General features: G+C 49.1%; 10 protein-coding genes across 10 annotated transcripts; 6 read left to right on the top strand and 4 right to left on the bottom strand.

Annotated features, from left to right (window-relative positions):
• Window positions 1-2387: 2387 nt before the first annotated feature.
• N7446_011371 (ADP-ribosylglycohydrolase family protein) lies at window positions 2388-3471 on the top strand (the record flags this gene model as incomplete). The annotated part of the gene is made up of 4 exons (XM_058520113.1): window positions 2388-2539; window positions 2592-2880; window positions 2937-3015; window positions 3080-3471. 4 exons carry the CDS (start codon window positions 2388-2390, stop codon window positions 3469-3471), a joined length of 912 nt encoding a protein of 303 aa, XP_058367637.1.
• A 2415-nt stretch (window positions 3472-5886) lies between these two features.
• On the bottom strand, window positions 5887-7627 carry trpE (anthranilate synthase TRP2; the record flags this gene model as incomplete). Its single annotated transcript, XM_058520112.1, has 4 exons — window positions 5887-7193; window positions 7240-7313; window positions 7395-7543; window positions 7616-7627. 4 exons carry the CDS (start codon window positions 7625-7627, stop codon window positions 5887-5889), a joined length of 1542 nt encoding a protein of 513 aa, XP_058367636.1.
• Window positions 7628-7864: 237 nt separating this feature from the next.
• On the bottom strand, window positions 7865-10283 carry N7446_011369 (WD40 repeat domain-containing protein). Its single transcript, XM_058520111.1, has 4 exons — window positions 10035-10283; window positions 9969-9985; window positions 8247-9913; window positions 7865-8191 (listed from the first exon to the last, which is right to left on the bottom strand). The coding sequence occupies exons 1-4, from the start codon at window positions 10082-10084 to the stop codon at window positions 8165-8167; spliced, it is 1761 nt and encodes a 586-aa protein (XP_058367635.1). The 5' UTR covers window positions 10085-10283; the 3' UTR covers window positions 7865-8164.
• Window positions 10284-10848: 565 nt separating this feature from the next.
• On the top strand, window positions 10849-12507 carry N7446_011368 (rhomboid family protein; the record flags this gene model as incomplete). Its single annotated transcript, XM_058520110.1, has 2 exons — window positions 10849-11366; window positions 11423-12507. Coding segments are annotated over 2 exons (1230 nt in total), but the record flags the coding sequence as incomplete, so codon positions are not given.
• Window positions 12508-12722: 215 nt separating this feature from the next.
• Window positions 12723-13871, bottom strand: N7446_011367 (Rad1/Rec1/Rad17 family repair protein; the record flags this gene model as incomplete). The annotated part of the gene is made up of 1 exon (XM_058520109.1): window positions 12723-13871. One exon carries the CDS (start codon window positions 13869-13871, stop codon window positions 12723-12725), a length of 1149 nt encoding a protein of 382 aa, XP_058367633.1.
• A 232-nt stretch (window positions 13872-14103) lies between these two features.
• N7446_011366 (OST5 family protein) lies at window positions 14104-14509 on the bottom strand (the record flags this gene model as incomplete). Its single annotated transcript, XM_058520108.1, has 4 exons — window positions 14104-14149; window positions 14214-14268; window positions 14323-14352; window positions 14407-14509. 4 exons carry the CDS (start codon window positions 14507-14509, stop codon window positions 14104-14106), a joined length of 234 nt encoding a protein of 77 aa, XP_058367632.1.
• Window positions 14510-14739: 230 nt separating this feature from the next.
• gcnE (histone acetyltransferase GCN5) lies at window positions 14740-16401 on the top strand. The gene is made up of 6 exons (XM_058520107.1): window positions 14740-14866; window positions 14925-14978; window positions 15043-15251; window positions 15304-15418; window positions 15471-16178; window positions 16234-16401. Exons 1-6 carry the CDS (start codon window positions 14765-14767, stop codon window positions 16252-16254), a joined length of 1209 nt encoding a protein of 402 aa, XP_058367631.1. The 5' UTR covers window positions 14740-14764; the 3' UTR covers window positions 16255-16401.
• Window positions 16402-17106: 705 nt separating this feature from the next.
• On the top strand, window positions 17107-18902 carry N7446_011364 (glycosyltransferase; the record flags this gene model as incomplete). The annotated part of the gene is made up of 4 exons (XM_058520106.1): window positions 17107-17248; window positions 17311-17941; window positions 18010-18246; window positions 18296-18902. The coding sequence occupies 4 exons, from the start codon at window positions 17107-17109 to the stop codon at window positions 18900-18902; spliced, it is 1617 nt and encodes a 538-aa protein (XP_058367630.1).
• A 227-nt stretch (window positions 18903-19129) lies between these two features.
• On the top strand, window positions 19130-20290 carry N7446_011363 (CAZyme family GT1; the record flags this gene model as incomplete). Its single annotated transcript, XM_058520105.1, has 4 exons — window positions 19130-19623; window positions 19746-19800; window positions 19857-19995; window positions 20058-20290. 4 exons carry the CDS (start codon window positions 19130-19132, stop codon window positions 20288-20290), a joined length of 921 nt encoding a protein of 306 aa, XP_058367629.1.
• Window positions 20291-21236: 946 nt separating this feature from the next.
• On the top strand, window positions 21237-22465 carry rgsB (uncharacterized protein; the record flags this gene model as incomplete). Its single annotated transcript, XM_058520104.1, has 4 exons — window positions 21237-21388; window positions 21445-21724; window positions 21775-22173; window positions 22229-22465. The coding sequence occupies 4 exons, from the start codon at window positions 21237-21239 to the stop codon at window positions 22463-22465; spliced, it is 1068 nt and encodes a 355-aa protein (XP_058367628.1).
• Window positions 22466-22739: the final 274 nt, after the last annotated feature.

The raw sequence follows: 22739 nt of genomic DNA, 5'->3' as shown, positions 1-22739 counted from the left end.
CCAGGGGAGGGAAGTCGAGGTCAAAGATAAAAGGAGGGGGACGAGGTCAGCCGATCAGGGATAAGAATAAGCTGAAGGCTAGGATTGGCAAACATGGGAAGATCTCAAAGAGAGAAAGAGAAGAGAAAAGGAAGTGTAGAGAGAAGCAAGTACTGTACATCGCCCGGTCCGTTGTGGGAATGTATTACGGGTAATTGGTAATTACGCTTGTATAATGACTACCCCATATCCCTTTTTACTGTGTCTTTACGTTTAAGGCATGTAGAATTAGACATAGACGTAGACACATATACTTACATAGTCTTTACTATACTAGATTCCCTGTTGAAAGAGGGGCGTACAGCTTGCCCCATTTTTGGAATGTTCCTCTTATCAAAGGGGGGGGAAAAATCGAAAGGCCGCTTTAGGGTATAAAATACTGGCGGTTTTCGGAAAGCCCGGTGGAACACCGAGGGGATTTTCTGTAATTTTCGAGGGATTTGCCTTGGAGAATTAGAATTGAAGTGCCACTAAAGAGACAAGTTTGGAGTGTAGAGTCTGGAGTTCGAATATCCCAAAGATACAAGTAAATGTATGTGGAAGAAAAAGTCGCGATAGGCGCTATCAGCGGCCCCTCCGAAGCTCTCCCCAGCTGAAATTGAGGATTCCAGAAGCTCTGGGAGGGGAGCTCCGGGTGGCGATGCGTATTGTTACCGTATGGCTTTTTGCCTGTATCCATCTTTCGATTCGCCTCGAACATGGCGAAATATAAATATGATGTGCATGGCTATAATTAGCTATTAGCATAGCTATGCTGTAGCTATCTTAATTATAGCTAGAAACATAGCTAAGCGGCCCATCTATACTCTCTACGTACACTCCGTGAAGAGTTCCGACTCCATGGCACATTCCGAAGAGCATCCCAAAGCAGCCTGATTGGCTGTCATCCCCAGTGGATCCCAAAGTTACCAATTATCTTCACTCTTATTGGTTGTTTCCCCGCGCCATCCCGGATGTGGTTGGCCGTGCAGGAGAAAAGTCTGCCTAGTAGCTGTTTCGCTTACACGGGATACTCATTATTATAGTAGTATGCTATCTTCAACTATAATATTTGATAATATCTACACTATCTGCTATAGCCGTGCCATGATCCACTGTGGAGCTTGGACATTCTCGATAACTGTGGGCCTAAATCCCTTCAAGGCTGTATGGCGAAATCTATCTCTCCTTGCTGGAGGCTGACAGCAGCACAGCCAATCATGGTAGAGAAACTTGACCCAAGGGACTTTGCTTTGCTTTTCTGACCTTGCTTCTTCATATAAACAGCCAAAAGAATTCACATATAGTCAATATCACGGGCACCGAAAGCTAAATGTCGTACTTTCCTGGCAAATTTCGAACTATAGCGATATCGGATCTCCATGAGCTTCAAGTGCAACTTGCTGCTATGGATCATAATGCACTTAGGCACTTAGTACACCCTTCCTTAGTTACTGCCGTCGGATAGAATGTAGCTCGCTGCGCCATTCCAGCTTCGTACTTGAGCTTCGTCACCGTGCCCAATGAGGTAGATAATCTGATTATCGTCACACATCATTCATACATGTACCATTGATGACATGACCCTTCGCTTTGTACCCTTTGTTTACAGGGGTCTTCGTCTTTTTTGTATGATATTTCGCTTGTTTGATCCATTGTGGGTACCTTCCTGTCTATCATTGGCAAACATCTATGGATACACTAGCTATCTGACATAAACGCAATGACAGGCCAATACCCTTGTGCTATAACGATTATATAGTCGCATAATATGAAGTACCCTAAGATCAAATGGCTGACAATATTTCGTCAGGAACTTCATATGGGCGTTTCAAAAAGACCGGCCAGGAACCCGAAAGCTAACCGTATAACAGGGATCGAGGCGTCTCTCCATGCTAGCTGATGATTGGTATTCTTCATTCACACGTAAGCCAGAGTCAGCACTCAATATTATGGTAAATTCAGAGAGGCGCTTTATCTAAGACGTAGATTCATTGCACCATCTTGACAGTTTTCTATGGATGACTCAGGAGAACGTCCATTATGTTTCGCCATGAAGATATGACAAGCAGGAATCACAGGGCATACACATAACAGGGATATACTCCAGGGCAGCGACTTGAAGTCAGCCCGTAATGCCAGGCAGCCACCTGGACAGTTCCCCACTTTGAGGCTCGTATTCACACCTACCAAGCCTCGATAGGAAAGCTCTAGCGCTTGTTTACTTGCACTGCGCCTTCCGTGGCTGTGAACTTTTGATGGCTGATGTTGACTCTCTCTGAGTCACAACTTCACCCAACATACATAAAATAGCACAGCATCTCCAACGTCTCAAAGGACAACAGTATAACAACCAAACATCATCTCTCATGGCTGTATCACTCAAATCCCGCACTGAAGGTGCAATCTGGGGAGTCTGCATCGCCGATGCCCTAGGTGGCCCAGTCCAATTCAAAGACCCAAATACATTCGAACCTATCACCGGTCTGAGATATGTGGCTCCATTCAAACAACCCGCTGGGTGAGTATCCATCACCATCAAATGAAACATAATCTAACACATCCACATCCAGCTCATATTCCGACGATGGCTCCATGACTCTAGCCCTAGCCTACTCCTTCGTCGAGTCTGAGATGCAATACAACCACATCATGTCAATCAAGTTCTACGTTGAATGGATGACCCATGGTCGATTCAGCACCATCGACCGTGCATGGGATATGGGGCATTCCACGCGCAAGTCCCTGTCGATCTGGAAAAAATCCCGCATGGAGAATATCGAGGGTGCGCAGGCTCGCATCGACATCGAGTTGGATTCCGAGGAGCGCTCGGGGAATGGGAGCTTGATGAGGATTGCTCCTGTTGGTGTGGCTTACTGGCGGGATGTTCGGCTTGCGAGGAGGTTGCCCGGGTTCAGGGTCGGGTTACGCATCCTTCGCTTCCTTGTGTTGAAGCTTGTGAGGCTTATACGGAGTTGGTTTGTGGGGTTATGAATGGTAAGTCTTTTGGTATTGATGATATAGATTGGTTGCCGGGATTTATACTAATATTCCTGGCTAGGCCATACCAAGCAGCAATTGTTTGATACGATTTCTGCTTTTCCTTTTACGCATCCTGCTCTGAAAGAACGCATGGCGCAGTACAAGACGATTACGGACTGGACAGCCAAGACATCTGGATATATCACTAGTAGTGGATGGGTTGTGGATACGCTCGAGGTTGCTCTGTGGGCATTCTTTAAGTATGATTCTTGGAAGGAGGGTGCGTTGGCTGTTGTGAATCGGGGAGGTGATTCTGATACTGCTGGTGCTGTTTATGGAGGTCTGGCTGGTGCATACTATGGGGTTGAGTTCATACCCCAGGAATGGAAGGATGGAATGCAGAGGAAAGACTTCATTGGGGGGATTGCTAATAAGTTGGCTCAAGGGGTAGTTGACGCCAGTTCAAAGTGATTCTTGTGTTAAACGGCTGGAATGATTATGAGATAGTTAATGTTATTTGTCTTCCACGACTAGCCTTATGGTCCCTTCCCAGGCTCTTCAGATATTGTACAATATCTGACTCTGTAGCTTATGGATATGATATACAAACATCCAACGAAATTCGCGATAATACTGTAGCCTATTCTATATCATATTATGGTCTGCCCGTGAACTACCAAACATCTCAGACCCTTAGACCACCGCCATACTTCCTATAATCGTAGCCGCGTTATCACTAATTTATACACATTAGCATAAAGAACAGGCTATCTGCAGCAAGACCCAGCGGACAAGTCACGAGACTGAGACCCCTGTCGTCGACCCCTCAGCTCTGACCTGGCAGTCCTCCGTAAAAAGTTCAATTCCAACCATCAATCAGAACATCCTCGCAAGTACTCTTTGCTTCACCAACAGACCCCCCAGTTTCACTCGTTCTTCAAAAAGATCAACTGAGAATCCCACTCTCCCCAATGTCCGGGGTCAATGAGTTCTTTGTCTTCACCCCAATATCATCCGAAGACATCGAAACGTACGTGTCTCAGGCTTGGGCAGAGGTGCGTCCAATTGCCGAAGTCTTGCCAAAGTCCACACGCTCGTCATACGCACGATTCTTTCCAACAGATGCGTGCGATGCTCTCCTCAACGCAGTTGTTTTAAAGCTTAAAGTGAGAAAGAAAAGCCATTTTTGCACAATCATTTACATCTATCTCTGACAATATCTGGACAAAGGCTCAGTTAGCAAAGACTAACTTACCGGCTACACTTACGACTGCTAGTAGATTTGGAGCCGTTTTCTTTGCAGGGAAATCAGCTATAGGAGCAGGTTTTATAGTCCTTATACCTTTGTGTATCGCTGGTACTGGTATAATATGCGTTGACGGATTGCCTCTCGATATGGATCACTATTATCATATTCGGTGTGGACGTGAGTTCCAGGTGCCTGAAGGTTCTAAATTGGTAGCGCTAATTTTATCATTCCCCTGATCATTTGAGATTGGGGTGTTCTTTGAATCTGTATATACTCCGTTTATCATCTTCCAACACTGGAGCATTTTATCGTTAAATTAGATCACGGGATTTATTGGCCAATTATACAGCGGAGTCTCTTGAGAGTTTGGACAGCTAGTCAGAGTACTGCTAGTGAGCATCTTCCTATTACTCTGAGTGCTTGAAAAATGGCAAAAAGAAAAGGTAAAAGCGAGGTCAAAGCAGGGCGAAAATAATGTCTGGGACGGTATACTCACTTGGTGGCTGCATTTGGTGTATAGACTGTCCAGCACTTGGTGATGGATACTGTATACACCTTTACGTCCATTGTTGTATCTTGCACGACTATCTAAGGACCCCCTGACCTGCTTTAGGAACCCCAATATAATCTAATCCTCTATTCCAAAGGCCAAGAAGAATTCTTCCAAGGCCACACCCCAGTCTCCCGAGCGAGATCATCCAAAGTACTCCCATGTCCAAAGGATTAACAACCTCATTATCATTCTCAAGCCCACCACCACCAGAACGATCAATCCCCCCAGCTCCAGCCTCCTCTATAATCCGCGCAATCTCCCTAACGGAACGCGTATCCCCAGTAAGATGAACAACCTCCGGCGAATCGTTACCCTCACCAGCAGCATAAACCATCGCTAACGAAGCGACCCGCACCCACAACGAAGTAAAAGAAACCCTACCTGCAGCCGAACCAACACAAATTTCCCAGCCCTGGTATCAACCCCAAACCAAGTGTTGGATGCTAGATATTAGACAATTGGATGGTTGATACAAGGGGATTTATAAGAAGGGAATCGAGCCCATGGATCTTATACTTCACCACTAACAGTTTACGTCACTGGCCTCTTGGATGGAGGATCGCCATTAGCGGATATTTAAGCTTTGTTTCTTCAGTAAACGGCTCAACAGTATTGAGCCAATGAGACCAGAGGATCTACATAGCTTCTATAAAAGTACAAACATCGCCCATTTGCATTTTCCTGAATCTTACCTCAAATTGACCAGTTTCCAACCCTTGTTTAGTCTATTTCTTGCTCACTTTCGTGCACTTTTTTGATGGTCGAACGATTGCTTGTCTGCGAACACATCTTTCTATGGCCAAGAGATATCACATGCAGGGTTAGGACATATCTAAGTATAGATAAATAGAATCATGAAAAAGACATATATCGCATCTATCATTCAAAACGTCGCATTTTATAGAAACAACCGAGAAAGAGCGCTCCATCGGTGCAAACATCGCTGTAATGCCATTGCCATGGCATCGGCACATTTAAAACAAACCCCCCCCGAGAATATGTATAACACAGACGGCCCAAGGGCAACCAGGCCGGGCAAAAGAACCCAACACTATATTGACATCCAAAAAAGAAGTAATGGCAACTAATTTTCCATGCTCATATACTTCGCCTCGGCACCCTTGATACAAGCAATATTGGCACCGAGCTTGTTAATCGTCTCGATATACTCGTCATACGGATCCGAGTCAAAGACAATACCACCACCAGCCTGGAGGTAGGCAACACCATCCTTGACCATCATAGTGCGCAGCGCAATGCAGGTATCCATGGCACCCGGCTCCTCAGAGGATCCATCGACGCTGGCGCTGTTATATCCGAAGTAGCCAACGGCGCCGGCGTAGACGCCGCGCTTCTCGCCTTCCAGCTCGGCGATAAGCGACATGGCGCGTACCTTGGGCGCGCCGGAGACTGTGCCGGCCGGGAAGATGGAGCGGAAAGCGTCGAAGCGGGTCATGCCTGGACGGAGGATCCCCGAGACTTGGGAGACAAGATGCTGGACGTGGGAGAATTTCTCGACGACCATGAGACGGTCAACTTGGGTGGAGATTGGGTCGCAGACGCGGTTTACGTCGTTGCGGGCTAGGTCGACTAGCATGACGTGCTCGGCACGGTCTTTTAGACTGCTGCGGAGTTCATTGGCTAGGGCTGTGTCTTCTTCTGGAGTTTTGCCTCGCTTGACGGTTCCTGCAATTGGGTGGGTGATGATGCGGCCGCGCTCTTCTTTGACTAGGAGCTCCGGGCTGGCTCCCACGAGCTGGAAGTCTTGACAGTCGATGTAGAACAGGTACGGGGAAGGGTTGACGTTGCGGAGGTGGCGGAAGAGGTTGTATGGGTGGAGGGAGGTGGGTCGTGATAGGCGCTGGGATGGCACGGTCTGGAAGATGTCGCCCTTGGCGATGTGCTGCTTCAGTTTGTTGACGTGGCTCTCGTAGCCCTCCTGTCCGATGTTGGATGTGTACTCCTGGTTGGGTATTATGGGTCCTTGGGGTGGGAGCGGTGTGCGGTCCTGGAGCAGGGTCTTAATTGTCTCCTGGATGATGGCGTGGCCCTTGGCGTACGAGGCCTCGATATCGGCATCTGCCGAGGGGATGGGAACGTAGGTGATGACCTTGACGACCTGAAAGAAGTGGTCGAATGCGACAATAGTATCGAACAGCATGAAGAATGACTCGGGCACTCCAAGGACATCCTTCATTGGTCGTGCCGTCTTCGGCTCAAAGTATCTAACACAGTCATATCCAACATATCCGATTGCACCAGCGGTCAATGGTGGGAGAACCAATCCGGGTACTGATGCGACGCGGAACTGAGAGAGCTCTGCCTCAAGGTAAGGGAGGGGGTCCGCTGCCGGTCCGTGGCCTTCACCGGTCTTGATGACTTTTCTGGGGTCTGGGACGGTTAGCAATGTGACCGAGTAAAGACACCGGGCACCCACCTGCGCCAACAAAGCTGTATCGTCCAATAGTCTCTGTGGTAGCTGCACTTTCGTACAAAAATGACAACCGCGAACTATGCTCGAGTCAGCGATCATGTCATTTGTGCCCCGCCTTGTCTCCAACTCCAATTCTGCGGTGAGAGCCCATGACTCACTTCTCTGCAATCTTCAAGTATGCCAGTGTCGGAGTCAACAAATCGGCAGGAATTGAGGCAGTGACAGGGAGGAGATTGGGAGGAAACTGGGAGTTCCTGGATTTCGAGATCACGCCTTGCGCCGTCTCGAGCGACGGAATCGTGGCGACCTGAGTCATCGGTGAGCGTTAGCAAAATGTACCTGTGACAGATGAAGGTGCAAGATTTGCGCAAATCCTTACAGAGGGTGCCATTGTTTGTGGTTGGAATTGTACGAGTAGAGAGAAGAGGAAAGATCGATTTGGTGGGAAAATGATTCATTGTGGGGGTATCGCCGGGTCGGCAGGGATGCGCCTTCCGCGCTGTACTGATCGAGCTATATATATGGCACACTGGAGGCCAAGATTTTATCCACAAAAGGAGGTAAAATATCATAATGCAGACTAATACTGTTAAAGCTTCTACTTCCAGTTCATGAACTTTAGAGTTAATGGGTATTTTCTTGATTAATAGACAAGTTAGTTCCGGGAAATATCAACCACCTGAGCACAAAAGAGAAGAAAATAGACAGATTCCACCGTCGCCAGTCCATGTTCGCCGTGCCCACCCAACCTATCCCAAGCAATGAATGCCGTTATGCATTTTCTAAGTAAGAAAAAATGTATGTTCACAGAAAAAAGAGGCGATGAAGAGTATGTCTTCGAAGAAAGAAAGGCTTTTCAAGCGGGAATGTCGGAGGTTGAGAGCATGAGTCGTAAGTTGTTATGTTGTAGATTCAAAGCCCAGCTCCGTCACCGTTGCAAATTAACAAGTGCCATCTAGATGAGTTAGTAAATCAAGTTGACAAGAATCAATCGTTAGATTAGACCATACCTGTTTGTCGAGGCCATAGGCAAGTCGCTTGCCATCTGCATCCCATGAAAGAGCCCGATATCCAATCGGTTCTGTGTGACCATTCTGTCCATTGGTCATGCCGTCCTCTTTTTTCACCTCTGAACTAGAAGCAGTCCAAGTAGCCATGGGTTCGCCCCCACGCTCAACATTCCAGATGAAGAGCGAATCCTTGCTGACTGCACTGAAAGCGTATCCATCAGGGGAGAAGCATCCCGCAAGAGCAGGAACGGATTCGCCGAGGCGTAGCTTGTGAATGCATGAGTAATCCTTTGACCCGAGATCGACCTGCCACACCTTGACCATGTCATCTGTAGCAAAAGATGCAATAATAATGCGCTGATCCTGGGGTTGAGGGCGAATCTCGATTCCGGTGATTGTTTCTTGATGTGCGTTTGGAATCAGAATATCATGGGTAGGAATCCAGATTGCACTAGTCGTTCCAGATGCGGCGATAGCAACCGAGTGAGAATCTGTCTGGACACAACGAATGAACTCCCAAGGCGTATTGGGTCCGTTGGCCGCGAATTTCTTAACCAACCGGATGCTGTTATCCACTTCGCATTGGTAAACTGCACCCTCCCCAGATGCAAACACCTGGTTGCGGCCGCACCAAGCGAGATCGAAGATGGGATTTTCGATAATTTGAGGCGGAGGGAAGACGTCGGGTCGGCGGTTGTCGTCCCATAGTGCCAGTTCCGAAACATGGTTGTCCGAAGCCACAACCACCAACTGCGAACTGGAATCTGCCCAATGCAAACCCGTGATGATTCGAGGTACTTCAGGAAGTAAATCCACTGCGTCGCCATTCACATTGTACATGGTGATGGTGCCCCGTTGCTCCGTACAGGTTGCTACAGCCAACTTTTCTCCAATGGCGTCCCAGCCGACAGCTGACACACATGTGCTGCTGTTCTTGTGGTCCACAATCTTCTTCCTCACATGCGACGATGATGATGATAATTTCCACAGATCGCAAAAAGTGTCACCGGCGGCCACCACCGTCGTTGGGTCCTTGGGCCTCCACAAGGCGCGGGTCACGTGGTCCTCCGCATCCAGCAGGGCGGTGTCGGGCGTCAAATCAGCGGCCTTGGCGGGGGTGATCTGGACGCCAACGCTGCCGCCGTTTGTCAAGGTGTAGGTGGGTTCGGGGATCTCCCCCATACTAACATCGCCATCACCATCAATATTAGGACTGCTGTGTTTGCTTTCAGTGGCATCATCATCCATAGAATCTTCTTCTGTTCGGGCCTGCTTTCCGGGATCGGCATGCCCATTCGGATGGTCGCGCGCAATTTTGCCGGGGGAAGCTTGGTCTGTGCCGACCTCATCGCGCCTTTCCACAAACCCCGTTTCAAAGGGTTCAGGTCCGAAGAAATAGTCACTTGGTGACAAGTTGATGTGATTGCCCTCCTGCCCATTGAAATTAGGACCTAAATGTATGATATTTTGAGAAGAAGCAAGAGGTTGCGCCCCCTGGCGGACAGGCTCATAACATACCTTGTCCAGTGAGGACTGGAGCTCATGGTATTGTAAACCCTTTTGGACTAGCGACACAAGTGCATGCGTCTTGATGTAAGGCGCAAAGGGTAGAGTTTGTGGATCAGGACACCACGCGCGCTGCAAAGACACAGCGGCGTCGCCATGGCCTGTCGCATTGGGTTAGAGACTAGAGAGCCCGGACTGCAGGGTTAGGAGACAAACCTGATTCCTGGAGATACCTGGAGATCTGATCAGTAACAGCACGTGCATGAGATCCGAGTCACTCACCTCCATATTAAGTAGTTGACATGATGCGAAGTGAGGTCAGGTTGTGCCATGATTACATGTGCGACTTAGTGCCGCGGACATACCAGAGCGGAAAGGGAAGCTGTTTGCTCGGCTGAAAGTCAAAGTGGAGAGGGAGCTTGACGAGAAGGGGGAGCGGAGTAGAGATGAAGGAAGAGGAAAGGAGAGATTGAGTTGACGTGAAGAAAGAGACCCAAAAGTAAAGAAGAGAGAAATGAATGGAGATTGGAGAATGGAGAATGGAGAATGGAGAAAGGGAAAAGACGTGAAGATCTGAGATTAAGGATCCAGGCACTAGCCACTGGATCCTGTGGCGTCCATTTGAACCTCACTTCCCTTCTTCTTCTACTTGCTTTTACTCGCTTAGAATTAATTCTTAACTTACCCGAGCCCCATACTCCGTTTAAGCCTATAATTTCCACAGACCTGTGAGCTCTTGTGCTTAAGCCCGTCAGCCCATAAGCCCGCCTGGCCCCGTCATTCTGCGAACGGTTCTCCACACGGGGGTTTCAAGCGCCAACACCCTGTCAACTTTTCTTTTTCCCTCTTAAGTTAACTTAACTTTATTATATACATGTACATGTGTGTGTCTCTGCACCCACCCGAGCCTAGATAGCTGCAGTCCAGGTGGATCGTGGCTCATGCCTCGGGTCTACCATCTCCCTTTCTCTTGTCGATCATATGTCTAACTTCTTTATGGGAATGCGAAACTGTCATTATATAATACATCCTACATAGGTACACTGTATGTATTAACTTACTAGTCGGACATACATGTACATTAAAGGCGCATAGTGAAACCCCATCAGCCTGGGAGCTCCAAGGCTCCCGCGCTAAATATGGCAACTTCCGCTCTGCGCTAAACTTCTCACACTTGGACACCTGGGCAACTTCATCTCAGGCCTTTTGCCTTCGGAGCAACATGTCCCTCCGAATCAACATTCCCCCAGCCACTCGCATCTGCCTCGTTAGCCTACTGACCCTCTCTCTCCTATACAACATTGCCAGGTGGCGCCAAATTGACACCACCGGTGGAACACCGACCACTTCACCTCTCGTACCCTACCTGACCCTCGTCCCCTCCTACGTGTTCTACTACCCCTGGACAATCGCTACAGCGACATTCGTCGAACAGAATATCTTCACCGTCCTCCTCAACTCCGCAACCATCTTCTATGGCGGCAAATATCTCGAACGCGCGTGGGGCTCGCGCGAGTTCAGCAAGTTCATCGCCGTCATCGCCGTGATTCCCTGCGTGGTGATAGTCCCCATCTACCTAACATGGGGCGCAGTCGCCGGCTCCTCAAGTACAGCGTATGAGCCTCACACAAACCCCTGAATAGAAATGTCGGTCACTAACAGTCTCGAAGCCTCACCCAAATCTGCGGTGGCGTCTCCATCCAAGGCTCCTTCCTCGTCGCCTTCAAGCAACTCGTCCCTGAACATACCGTCACAATCTTCAAGGGCCTGGTCAAGATGCGCGTAAAGCACTTCCCAGCCCTCTTCCTCCTCCTCAACACCCTCAGCGGCTTCATCTTCGGAACTGACACCGCCGCCGTGCTCGCCTGGCTCGGTGTCTTAGCTAGCTGGAGCTACCTCCGCTTCTACAAGCGCCAGCCCGACCTGACGGGTACCTCCAACGGCAGCGGAATAAAGGGCGATGCCAGCGAAACGTTCGCCTTTGCGTGTCTTTTCCCTGATGTTATGCAGCCTCCTATCGCCTTCGTCGCGGACCAGATCTATACCTTGCTAGTAGCAATGCGAGTCCTGACACCCTTCTCAGAGGATGATATTGCCTCAGGTAACCAGCAGGTCCTGGCTCGCGGCGAAGCTGGCCTGCCAACATTACTCAGCAGCCATCGCGGCGGTGCAGGCTCAAGAGGGAAGCGCGAGGAAGCAGAGCGGAGACGCACTCTCGCTCTTAGAGCCCTGGATCAGCGCTTGCAGGCTGCTACAATTTCCCGGCCGCAAACCCAGCCTCTAGGCGAGCCAAGCTCGTCCTCGTACGCGAATCCGGCACCAGTTGCTCCGTCTGGTCAGGGTATGCTGGGTGAAACGAGTTACAATCCAGACAATGCGTGAATGAACTTATGTTTGAGAAGGAAGAGATGGGCCTATGAGGCTCTCTGCTCTGGCTCTGGCTTTGGCGTTCCGTTATGTTGATGATGGGGTCATTATGGGAATTGGCGATTGGGACATACACCCGCATTCGTGACTTCGCGGGTTTATGGCTGCTATGGCTATACTGACACTTTTTCTTTTTCTCCTTTGGGAGCATATACAGGATCCACTCGATCTTGTTTTGGATACTCGACTTCTATTTTCTCGCCTGGATATGGGTGGTGTCTGTATACCTTGTTTCTTTTTTAGCTTTTCAGCCTTGAATTCGATTTTGCTTTATACCACTTTGTTGTGTATATACTTGCAGCGCAATTTAACCAGGACCTTTATACGCTCTTGCTATCCCGGCTTGTCACGACTTAGACTTGACGAATGTTTCAAAGAATTTATATCAACATAAATACTTAAATACCTTACAGACACAGGGAGCGCCATATGACACTAGCATATAACTTCATGTTTCTCTTTCAAGGTCGAGAAATATGTATCAACACTGTCAATTGCCTAACTACCATATAAAATAGACACAGAGCAACACCCTCCCCTTCCCTACCCAACAGCAGCATCCAACCCCATCTCAATCTCCTCCTCATCAAGCAACGGCACAAACCGAAAATCAACAAAACAAACAGGCCCACTAGGCCCCCGAACCCCAGCCCCAACCGGCCTCCCCACAGCCCCATTCTGATCCTCCAACTCAACCATAAACTGCAAACTAAGCACCCCCTGCCGATCCCCACGAATACTAACCTTGTTCGCAACGGACATGGCGCGCGCCGCCTTGCGAACAAGCACGAATCGGTAATTCTGCCGGATTCGCTCGCCCATCGACGAAGGCGGCGATACGAGGAATGTCTCTGTGACTGTCGGTGCGAGTTTTGCCCGTGTTGCGCGTGTACGCGAGGACCCGTCGTCTGTTAGGATCTTTTGTGAAGGGCCCGTGCTATGGCCAGGTCCAGTCCCGGCTCCGGCTCCGTTGGTTATTTCGTTTTGCTGGTCGATGGAGAATTCAACGGTCGATTCGCTGAACGGTCCGCCTGCGCCGGAGAGCGTGAAGTATGGTTCTGATTTTGCGCAGGCGGATAGTTTGAGGATTGTTGGTGATGAGGAGTCCAGTTCGGCGATAGCGTTATGGAGCCAGGCGGAGCGCATGATTATTTTCATGATTATTGCTTCGCGTTGTAAAGGGATGTCTGATTCATCTTCTTCTGGTTCGTAGGTTACGAGTTCGCAGGTTGTTTTCACGCCTGCTTCGGTTATTGTTATGCTGAGGGGACTGCCGTGTTGGGCGTATTGGAGGATGCAGGAGCGGTCCATTAGGAGGGCCGGAGCGTTGAAGGCGCTTGAGGATTGCGTTATGCTTTTTTCGCGGTTAGGCTCTGTGAGCTCGTTTATGCCGAAGATCTTGAGTGTTTCGAGGAGGGCTGCGATGGATACGGCGAAGTGGGGGTAGGTCACATTTTGGGAGGATTCGTTGTTGGTTTCTGCTTCTGTATCGGTTGGCGCGTTGAAGGTGTAGCTGGTGAAGAGGGATTTGTCCAGGAAGGCTAGGCCTTGGATCACGCGGCCTTCTTCTACTGAGAAGCGGAGGCCATCGGGGGTTATTTGGACGGTGGCTTTGGAGGCGAAGCCAATGCAGGAGAGCAGTGTGTAGAGGTGGTGGGCATTGTTGGAGACGCCAGAGAATAGAGGCTCCATGGTGTAGCCGAGGCGAGTATGGATGCGACAAGATCCAATGGCGTGTTGTTCGGGGAAGCTTTGCGCGGCTCGGGGAGCGGGCTCCACAGCTCACTTGGATCCCGGAATTCGCGAGATTGACACAGGATAAGAATTAAATGCCGGAAGAATGTGTGATAGCTTTGTTCTAGCAGTACAAGCCCCTCTGAACCCCGCGCTTATGGTACATCTGAGGGATAGGAAAAATGCCCGTTTAGACGTAAACTCCGACGGCACAGATCATAAACACAGCTCCAAAACTACCCGAAACACTCCGTCAGTATACTCGATGCCGAGAAAGAATTGCAAAGCCATATTACTAACCCAAATGCTAATGAGGCTGGGACGCCCAAGGATACGATGTTGAGGAAAGACCGGTCTGTTTATGTCAGGGGAAGCTCAAATGGTAACAAGGAGCTGGATAAATACTTACTCAGGCCGAAGAGTGTAGTCGTGACCAGTGCTATCAATATAGTTAGCACGCGATCGTCGAAGCTGCGAAGGCCACGAAGCTTACCGATAAGGAGCAGGTTGAAGCCCACGGAGAACTGGGAGTCTTTGTCGACGAGAGGGGTAAAAGGTGTAGCGGAGGCTGCCTCCCAGACTTCGTTAAGAGACATGAGGGCAATAGAACCAGATCAATGCAATTGAGCAACAATGGTGAAGGTTGAATGAATTAGATGCGACGTATAGATCGACGTGTTGATCTGGCCCGACCGGAGTTTAGTTAATCCGACCGGTACCCCATGTCATGTCGGAGCGACGCGAAGGTGCAAGTTCAGTATTTCAGATCACCATGGCCGCAGATTCGCCCAAAAGTGAGCAAATTACAATCTATCGAATGCTTGATCACGCGAAGCCTCAAATTACTAAACATGGGACCAGGTTTCAAGCGGAAAGCCTCCGAGGAGGTAGCTACCCCGGAGTCTGGGCAGCAGGCCAGCAAGAAGGCGCGCACAGATTCCCCCGAGAAAGAAGTAAGTGACTCAGATCCTGGAGAAAACTGTTTGCTTGCTCTGACACGTTCCTCTGCAGGAAAATGGCCTTCTTAAGAAACCTCCCCTCCGCATTGTCCCATTCCCCGAAAAGGTATTTCCCACCATGCGCCTCTGCCTCTGTCAGTGCACTGTGGATAATGGCTGACGACACACAGCCCGCTGTACTTGAAGAACGTCGTGGCGATATCGAGTTCCGAGTCGTCAATAATGATGGCTCCCACGACAGCTTCATTGTTCTCACCGGGTTGAAGTGTATCTTCCAGAAACAACTGCCGAAGATGCCAAAGGATTACATTGCGCGACTTGTATACGATAGATCCCACTTGTCCATCGCCATCGTGAAGCATCCTTTGGAGGTAGTTGGGTATGTTTCGGTCCCAACACAATTGGTGGAACGGCGCTGATCTTCAATTCAGAGGCATCACATATCGACCATTCAACACTCGCAAGTTCGCTGAAATTGTCTTCTGTGCTATTTCCTCCGATCAACAAGTCAAGGGTTATGGTGCACACTTAATGTCCCATCTCAAGGTAAGGCTTGCGGGTCTCGGACTCGTGATCTTAGCTGACTCGTGTGAAACAGGACTATGTGAAAGCCACCTCTCCCATCATGCATTTCCTTACCTACGCCGATAACTATGCCATTGGATACTTCAAGAAGCAGGGTTTCACCAAGGAGATCACACTCGACAAGTCAATCTGGATGGGATACATTAAGGATTATGAGGGGGGCACGCTCATGCAGTGCACCATGCTCCCCAAAATACGTTTCCTGGAGATGGGCCGCATGCTTACCAAACAAAAAGAGTCTGTACAAGCCAAGATCCGCGCCTTCAGCCGATCACACATCGTCCATCCTCCTCCGAAAGAATGGAAGAATGGCGTACATCCGATTGATCCCCTCAGCATTCCGGCAATCAAGGAGTCTGGATGGTCACCTGATATGGATGAAATGGCTCGCCAGCCCCGTCATGGACCCAACTACAACCAGTTGCTCCATCTGTTGAATGACATGCAGAACCACAGTGCGGCTTGGCCATTCACCCAACCAGTGAACCGTGACGAAGTGCCAGATTACTATGAAGTGATCTTGGAGCCCATGGACCTATCAACAATGGAAGAAAAGCACGAAAAGGACCTGTATCCGACTCCGCAGGATTTCATCAAGGATGCCATGCTAATCTTCGACAACTGCCGCCGTTATAACAATGAGACTACGCCATATGCCAAGAGTGCAAACAAGCTTGAGAAGTTTATGTGGTCCCAGATTCGGAATATCCCCGAGTGGTCGGTGAGTATTCCCTAAGAAAGATCCTAACTTGCAATACAAATACTGAGTCTTCTAGCATCTTGCGGATAATCATTGATTGAAAAAGGTACATTTTATGCAGCGAGGGTGTTTTTTTCGGTACGGCGTTGGGATTGAGACTTAGGCAATACCCTGTGGATAGATTATTATGGAATATGCTTCACTGGTTTATAAGCTGACGCCAGTGAGTTTCTCTTCATCTTCTTTTCACGTGTAAACATCAAATCTGAGAACCTGAGGTAAATGAGGGTATGATTTTAAAGCTTTCACTTGCATAAGGAAAGTGTCGTCCACATTCGAACCATTTCCTTTTTTTTCATTTCCATCTTCCCTCGAGGCACTCACCAAGCTCAATATCATCCAGTCTGTCGACGTCCTCCTTCCATTAGACTCCTGTGTGAAGCATGCTCTGTTGGTGGTCGTGTAATTTACCTAGTAGGTAAGGTCCCTCTCCATGTATAATTTATGTTATCCTAACGTGAAGAGCTTCTTGGATGTCAGATATGGCAGTTCAAGTGAGTTTGCGACGGGACTTTGTTACTGTCAACCCAACTTACCGACTTTCAGACCGCTTTACATTCTCTCGTCTTATAATACCAAGGCGGATGATGCGATTGTGTTGATCTAGACCCTCCCAGCGATCTTTCACAAAGAGCTAAAGTTTCACCTACCCTGGGCCGAGTGAGTCCACTGACGTCATTCACCACCAAAAAACGAATCACTTTTCTTTGAACTTGGATTTGTCAGAGATTATTAGAGACGGGTCGCGTGAGCAAAGATCAATGTTCGGGGTTATGAGCCGCGTGTTGGGACTTCAACGCGAGTTTCGCCCATCTTGACCATCGCTTTTGCTGATCATCAATCTCACCTTTTCTTCTAGCAATCCGACGCGCCATACCTCCTGTCGATCATGGCCGCTGTAGCGCTGACCACCGCAGGAATGTCCATTCGCTCGGATGATTTCCCGGGTGAAGATATAAAGCGATCACCAGATGACCACAATGAAGTGCGATTTTTCCAGGATGGGTTGAATACTGGCGCTCGTATTCTAGGTGAATGATAATCCGGCGATATTCACACACCTTGCCCTAACGTGGATCACGTCTTGTCATAGGTGACGGCCGGGTAGACATCCGTATCGATCAGCATAAACCGCACCTCGCAGGGCTATTGAACCACATCCAACGCCCGGATATACATTCTGACCGGGAGGCCGAACGGACCGCCAGTGCAGAACGGCTCTTCGCAAAGGACGAGCATTTTCCAATGCACTTAAACCTCGTCATCCAAGTGATTGGCTCTCGAGGCGACATTCAACCATTTGTTGCACTAGGCAGAGAACTGAAAGCACACGGTCACCGAGTCAGATTGGCCACACATTTAGCTTTTCGGCAATTCGTTCTCGATAGCGGTTTAGAATTTTTCAATATCGGAGGAGACCCAGCGGAGCTGATGGCTTTCATGGTGAAAAATCCGGGCCTTTTACCGGGGTTTAAGGCAATACGCAGCGGAGAGATCCAGAGGCGTCGGCGTGAGATGAAGGAAATCTTCAATGGATGTTGGAGATCTTGCTTTGAAAAGGGTGACGGGACTTACCTTCACCAGATTAAAGAAGATCCGTTCAGTAAGACTTTGGATTATCGACAACGGCCCTTTGTGGCAGATGCTATTATAGCCAACCCTCCTAGCCTAGCCCATATTCATTGCGCACAACGACTAGGCATCCCTCTCCATATTATATTCACGTGAGCCGACCCTCTTATATACTAATCTCTAGTTGCCTTTTGCATACTGAACACCTAATGAATAATAGGATGCCCTGGTCACCAACCCAGTCCTTTCCCCACCCATTAGCGAATGTCCACTCCCGGAACTGCAAGCCGACTATCGCAAATTTTGTGTCCTATAACATTGTAGATATAATGGTATGGGAAGGGTTAGGAGATATTCTAAACACGCTTCGCAAAGATACCTTGGCACTCCAACCTCTGGGTACAATGAGCGCCCCGAGCATACTACATCGACTACATGTGCCGCATTCGTATCTATGGTTAGGAATATATTCCTTGTCGGCAAAACTATTCTAATATTTGAAACAGGTCTCCTTCATTACTACCTAAGCCCCCTGATTGGGCTGATAACATCGATATATGCGGCTTTGGCTTCCTCCTATCAGAGACCAGCTACACACCACCAAAGGAAATAGCTACATTTCTCAAAGCAGGACCAAAACCAATATATATCGGATTTGGCTCGATCGTAGTTGATAATCCTGTCAAACTGACCAAGATTATATTTGAAGCAGTCCAAAAATCCGGACAGCGGGCTCTTGTCTCAAAAGGCTGGGGAAATCTGGGGGCAGACGAAGTGCCGGAAAATATTCTTATGATTGGAAACTGCCCTCACGATTGGCTATTTCGGCAGGTTTCATGTGTGATCCACCATGGTGGTGCTGGCACCACAGCGGCAGGCCTCGCGCTAGGTCGACCGACGATAATTATCCCTTTCTTTGGAGACCAGCAATTTTGGGGAGATATCGTTGCGCGGGCTGGAGCTGGGCCAGCACCGATACCACATAAACATTTGAACGTGCAGAATCTCTCAGACGCAATACAGAAAGCGCTAGAGAAGAAGTACCCTAGACAGAGCACAGGCGATCGCGAGGAAAATGCAGGAAGAGTCTGGCGTGCGCCATGGGGTGAATAGCTTTTATCGACATCTTGATCCCCAGTCATTCAGATGCTCTATAGTCCCGGATCAGCCGGCGGCTTGGCATCTCAAACATACTGAAATCAACTTGAGTGCCTTTGCAGCAACGGTTCTGGTGAAATCAGGGAAGATCAGTCCAGACATGCTCGTGCTGTAAGTCTTCTCCAACACAAGTTACCAAAATTGCGAGAGTTTCTTGCTGATTTGCCTCCGGTCACCGTCCAATGGAATACGATACATTCCTGGACCCTGCCGACCCACTTACTGCTGGTGCCCAGGTGCTCTTTGGAACCATTGCGAGCTTCGTGACTGGGCTTGCAGATACGCCAAGAGAGATTGTGCGTGATCTTGTTTCTGCTGCTCGCGCAATACGCCAACCCCACGAACATTTTGATCGCCAAGCAGCATGTCGGGCAGCAATTTCTTCACTGGATCAATCATCCCCAGAGGATAGTATTGAGAGCGAGGAAATACAGGTTGAAAATGATGACCGGCAATTGCAGGTTGAGAATGATGAACTGGAAGATAATGAAATCCGAGAAGAGGGGAGTACACAGGAAGATACTGCTGATGAGGACAATGAAAACCACGTCAACGACATCGCTCGAATTCGGAGCATGGAGCGCAAAAGGAATCTCCAGCTCGAAAAGGCCAAGACAATGAGCAGCTCGATGACGCCCTCAAAACCGCCTAAATTCCCTGTTTTACACGAAGTTGCGTTACATGGAAGTAAAATGTCGAAGAAGTTATTGAAGATAATTATATTGTTACCAACCGATTTGTCACTGAGCATGGCCAGAGGTTTCCACAACGCACCCAAATTATATCACGACTCGACAGTAACCGACGCCCCCAGGTGGTCAGTCTTCGAAGCGGGTTCAGGGCGGCAGGAAAGGTAGTAAAAGCCATACCAGCGCCAGTCTGAGACCAAATATTCTGACATATGCACAGGAGCTGAGAGACGGATTTTACTTTGGTATCACGGGCCTAGGAACACATCCTCGTTATGGTCTTAAGCATGAAGGTGCTAAGGGGCTCCTCAAGGGGGTCGGGAAAGCAGTGGGTGGGGTGTTTCTCAAGCCGACAGCGGGTACGTAGAACGTGCAGGCAATATTTCTGTGATCTTATTGTTTACAAGCTAACCTTAATCAGGGCTATGGGGTCTAGCAGGATATCCATTGAGCGGGATACTCAGAGAGATCAACGACTCGCTAGGCAGACATCAAAAATGCATGATTGTAATGGGTCGCATCTCGCAGGGACTTGAAGAGATGCGAGAGTCTACGGTCGAGGAAAGGGCAGAGGTATCCAGGGGGTGGATTACGATTGAACACGACTTGAAAAAGTCGAAGAAAAGACACAGCCATTTGCATACAACCTTGTGAACCATCTCAGCCGTCACACGTGCGAGTGGCTTCAGTGAATGCGATATCGCTGGCGTAAACCAGCCGGGATCCTCATCATGAGATCAAACCTGATATCTCGATTATACTGAAGTACTATCGATTTTCCCTTGATATGCTTTGGAAATTGCAGCTAGACAGCTCATGCTTAGGGTGGTAATGACGTTCTCAAGAGATTCCATGATGTTCCTAGATTTTCAAATAAGCGTATTGGGAGTATCACGAGCCGCGACAAATGTGTAGGTACATCCAGGTGATAGGTTTGATGATGCTGTTCATGTCACAGCATCCTACTTCTGTGCCCCTCTTCCGGACAGAGCTGCTGCCACTGAGAGTTGCGGAGACCGTTACATCAATAGTATCGTAATATTGTAAATATATTGATTGGTCTTGGGCAAATATAAAGCTCAACCGAAAGCTGTTCGAAGTATATGACGCAATAACCTAAAAGACGAGGTTAATTCCTCCCCCTGACAGGTGGAGCCTAATCTCGGATCATTGTTGATGCGGTGTTGTTTCAGAAGAATGCCGATGGCTGGAATATCCTCGTTGCTTCACCCTTGCCTAGGTGCCTGGTCTTTCGTTTCGTTACTGGACTTGTCTTCATCAAGTTCTTGTGTTTTGCTGAGTTTGCGGACATCGACGTTGTGATACCCTCCGCGGTCCTCAGGGGCATACATCTATCCACAACCATTGCGTGTCTCGCGACGTGGAATCCAATTCTTTGCAACCCCTCCTTTCGTTCCCTATCGTCTGTCGTTCGCTTCTATCAGCATTCACCTTTACGCACTAGTCTTTGGGGCTTCTTTTTGAGATTTCCAACTCGCCGACCCGACCCTGCCATCTCAGCCCCTATCGCGCCCCCCTCTTAATTTCGAATTTTCGGTGCTGGACTTTCACCATCTTCAACTCTCCGCACATTGCCAACATGTCTCACGACTTTGTCGACGCGGAGTCGCGGAATCGCCTTCCGACCCTTTTTGAGGTTCTCAGTCGTCGAACCCTCGCCCCTGTCGACCTCTTTTCGTTCTATATTTACATGCGGGACCAGCAGCGTTCCGTGGACTATCTGGATTTCTGGTAAGTAAAATCAACTCACCCTGCTTCTGATAGCACGCTCTTACCGACATTATTAGGCTCGATGTTTCCCAACACATGCTACTATGCCGACACTATGTCCGAGAACTTCGCCGTTCAGTCCTGGTCGCAACCCCCGACATAGAACGAGCCGACAGCAAACAATCATCCGCAATGCTAGACAACCTGGAGAACCTGGGTGACATCCCGCTGACGGAGGCTGGGCCTTCCCGTTTGCGCCACGGGTTCAACGGAGACGAGAAGGAGAGAGACGCCGACCAACGTTTGTCTGCATTCCTTCGCTCCGAAGGCAACACTTCGCACTCGGCACAGGATAGCGTGTCTTCAACCAGATCAGCACACCATGTCTCATCGAATGAAGAGCCTAGGCCAAGCTCAGTCACCCGCAACGACGACGAAAATTCCCTGGCCACACGGTGGACCGTAATGATATTCGAGCCAGCGCTGAGAAGATTTTGTACACATACCTGCTTCCCGGTTCCGAGCGAGAGATCATGCTGCCAGAAACGATGGTCTCGACAATTATCAACCTGATTGAAGATGATGGCCGTGATGACCCTGAGGTTTTCGACCCCGCTAAGGACTATGTTTTCCAGGCTATGGAGCGTGATGCATTCCCAGGCTTCTTGCAGGCAAAGGCTCTCGGGAACCTCGTTCCCTTGAGTATGATCTTGCGCCTCGCTTTTGCTTTGATCAGTTTCGGTGGAGGTTTCTGGGGTGCTTTCTACGTTGTCCTACGGAACAAGCCCCGCAACATTCGCTGCTGGGTATGTTCACGAGTCTTTTTCCGCATCGGAAGTCTAATGACTAACTTTGAAACAGATCATTCTTCCATTTGCAGTCGCAGCATACTTCATCGTTTCATATCAGTACAAGATTGACCCCGTCATGGCGTTCTTGGGCTACAGTGAATACACATTTATGAACTGGGCCCCGATTCGTGAGCCTTACGTTCGAAAGCTCCTGAACAAACGCGCCCTCGTCACCGCATTCATCGCCTTCCTGACAGCTGCGGCCTTGAGTATTCTGTTTATTTTCGTTCCCGGCACCATGCTGTGAACTTCTCGTCATTCGCCTTAATTTCTCCTCCAAAACAACACCAGCTCCTGCCGCGGACCTTGATTATCCTCCTGGCAATGTTTACATTCATGACCCTTTGACGGCGTTTCAACTCTGGCGTCCGGATAACGAGGTTCTGCTTCTGTGAAGCACATTTCTGGAGGAAACCTTTGGTTCGAATATCAGTCATCGACATCGAGGCTGTCCAAGAAAACCAGTTCTCCTCCATCCACCCGCTTATGAGCGGTCCCATCCACCTTTCCTTGTCGTGTTC

This window comes from Penicillium canescens (genome assembly GCF_028828765.1).
Source record: "Penicillium canescens strain IBT 15451 chromosome Unknown utg000008l_segment0_segment0, whole genome shotgun sequence".
Classification (NCBI taxonomy): Eukaryota; Fungi; Ascomycota; class Eurotiomycetes; order Eurotiales; family Aspergillaceae; genus Penicillium; species Penicillium canescens.
This window is presented reverse-complemented; position numbering and strand designations above follow the sequence as displayed.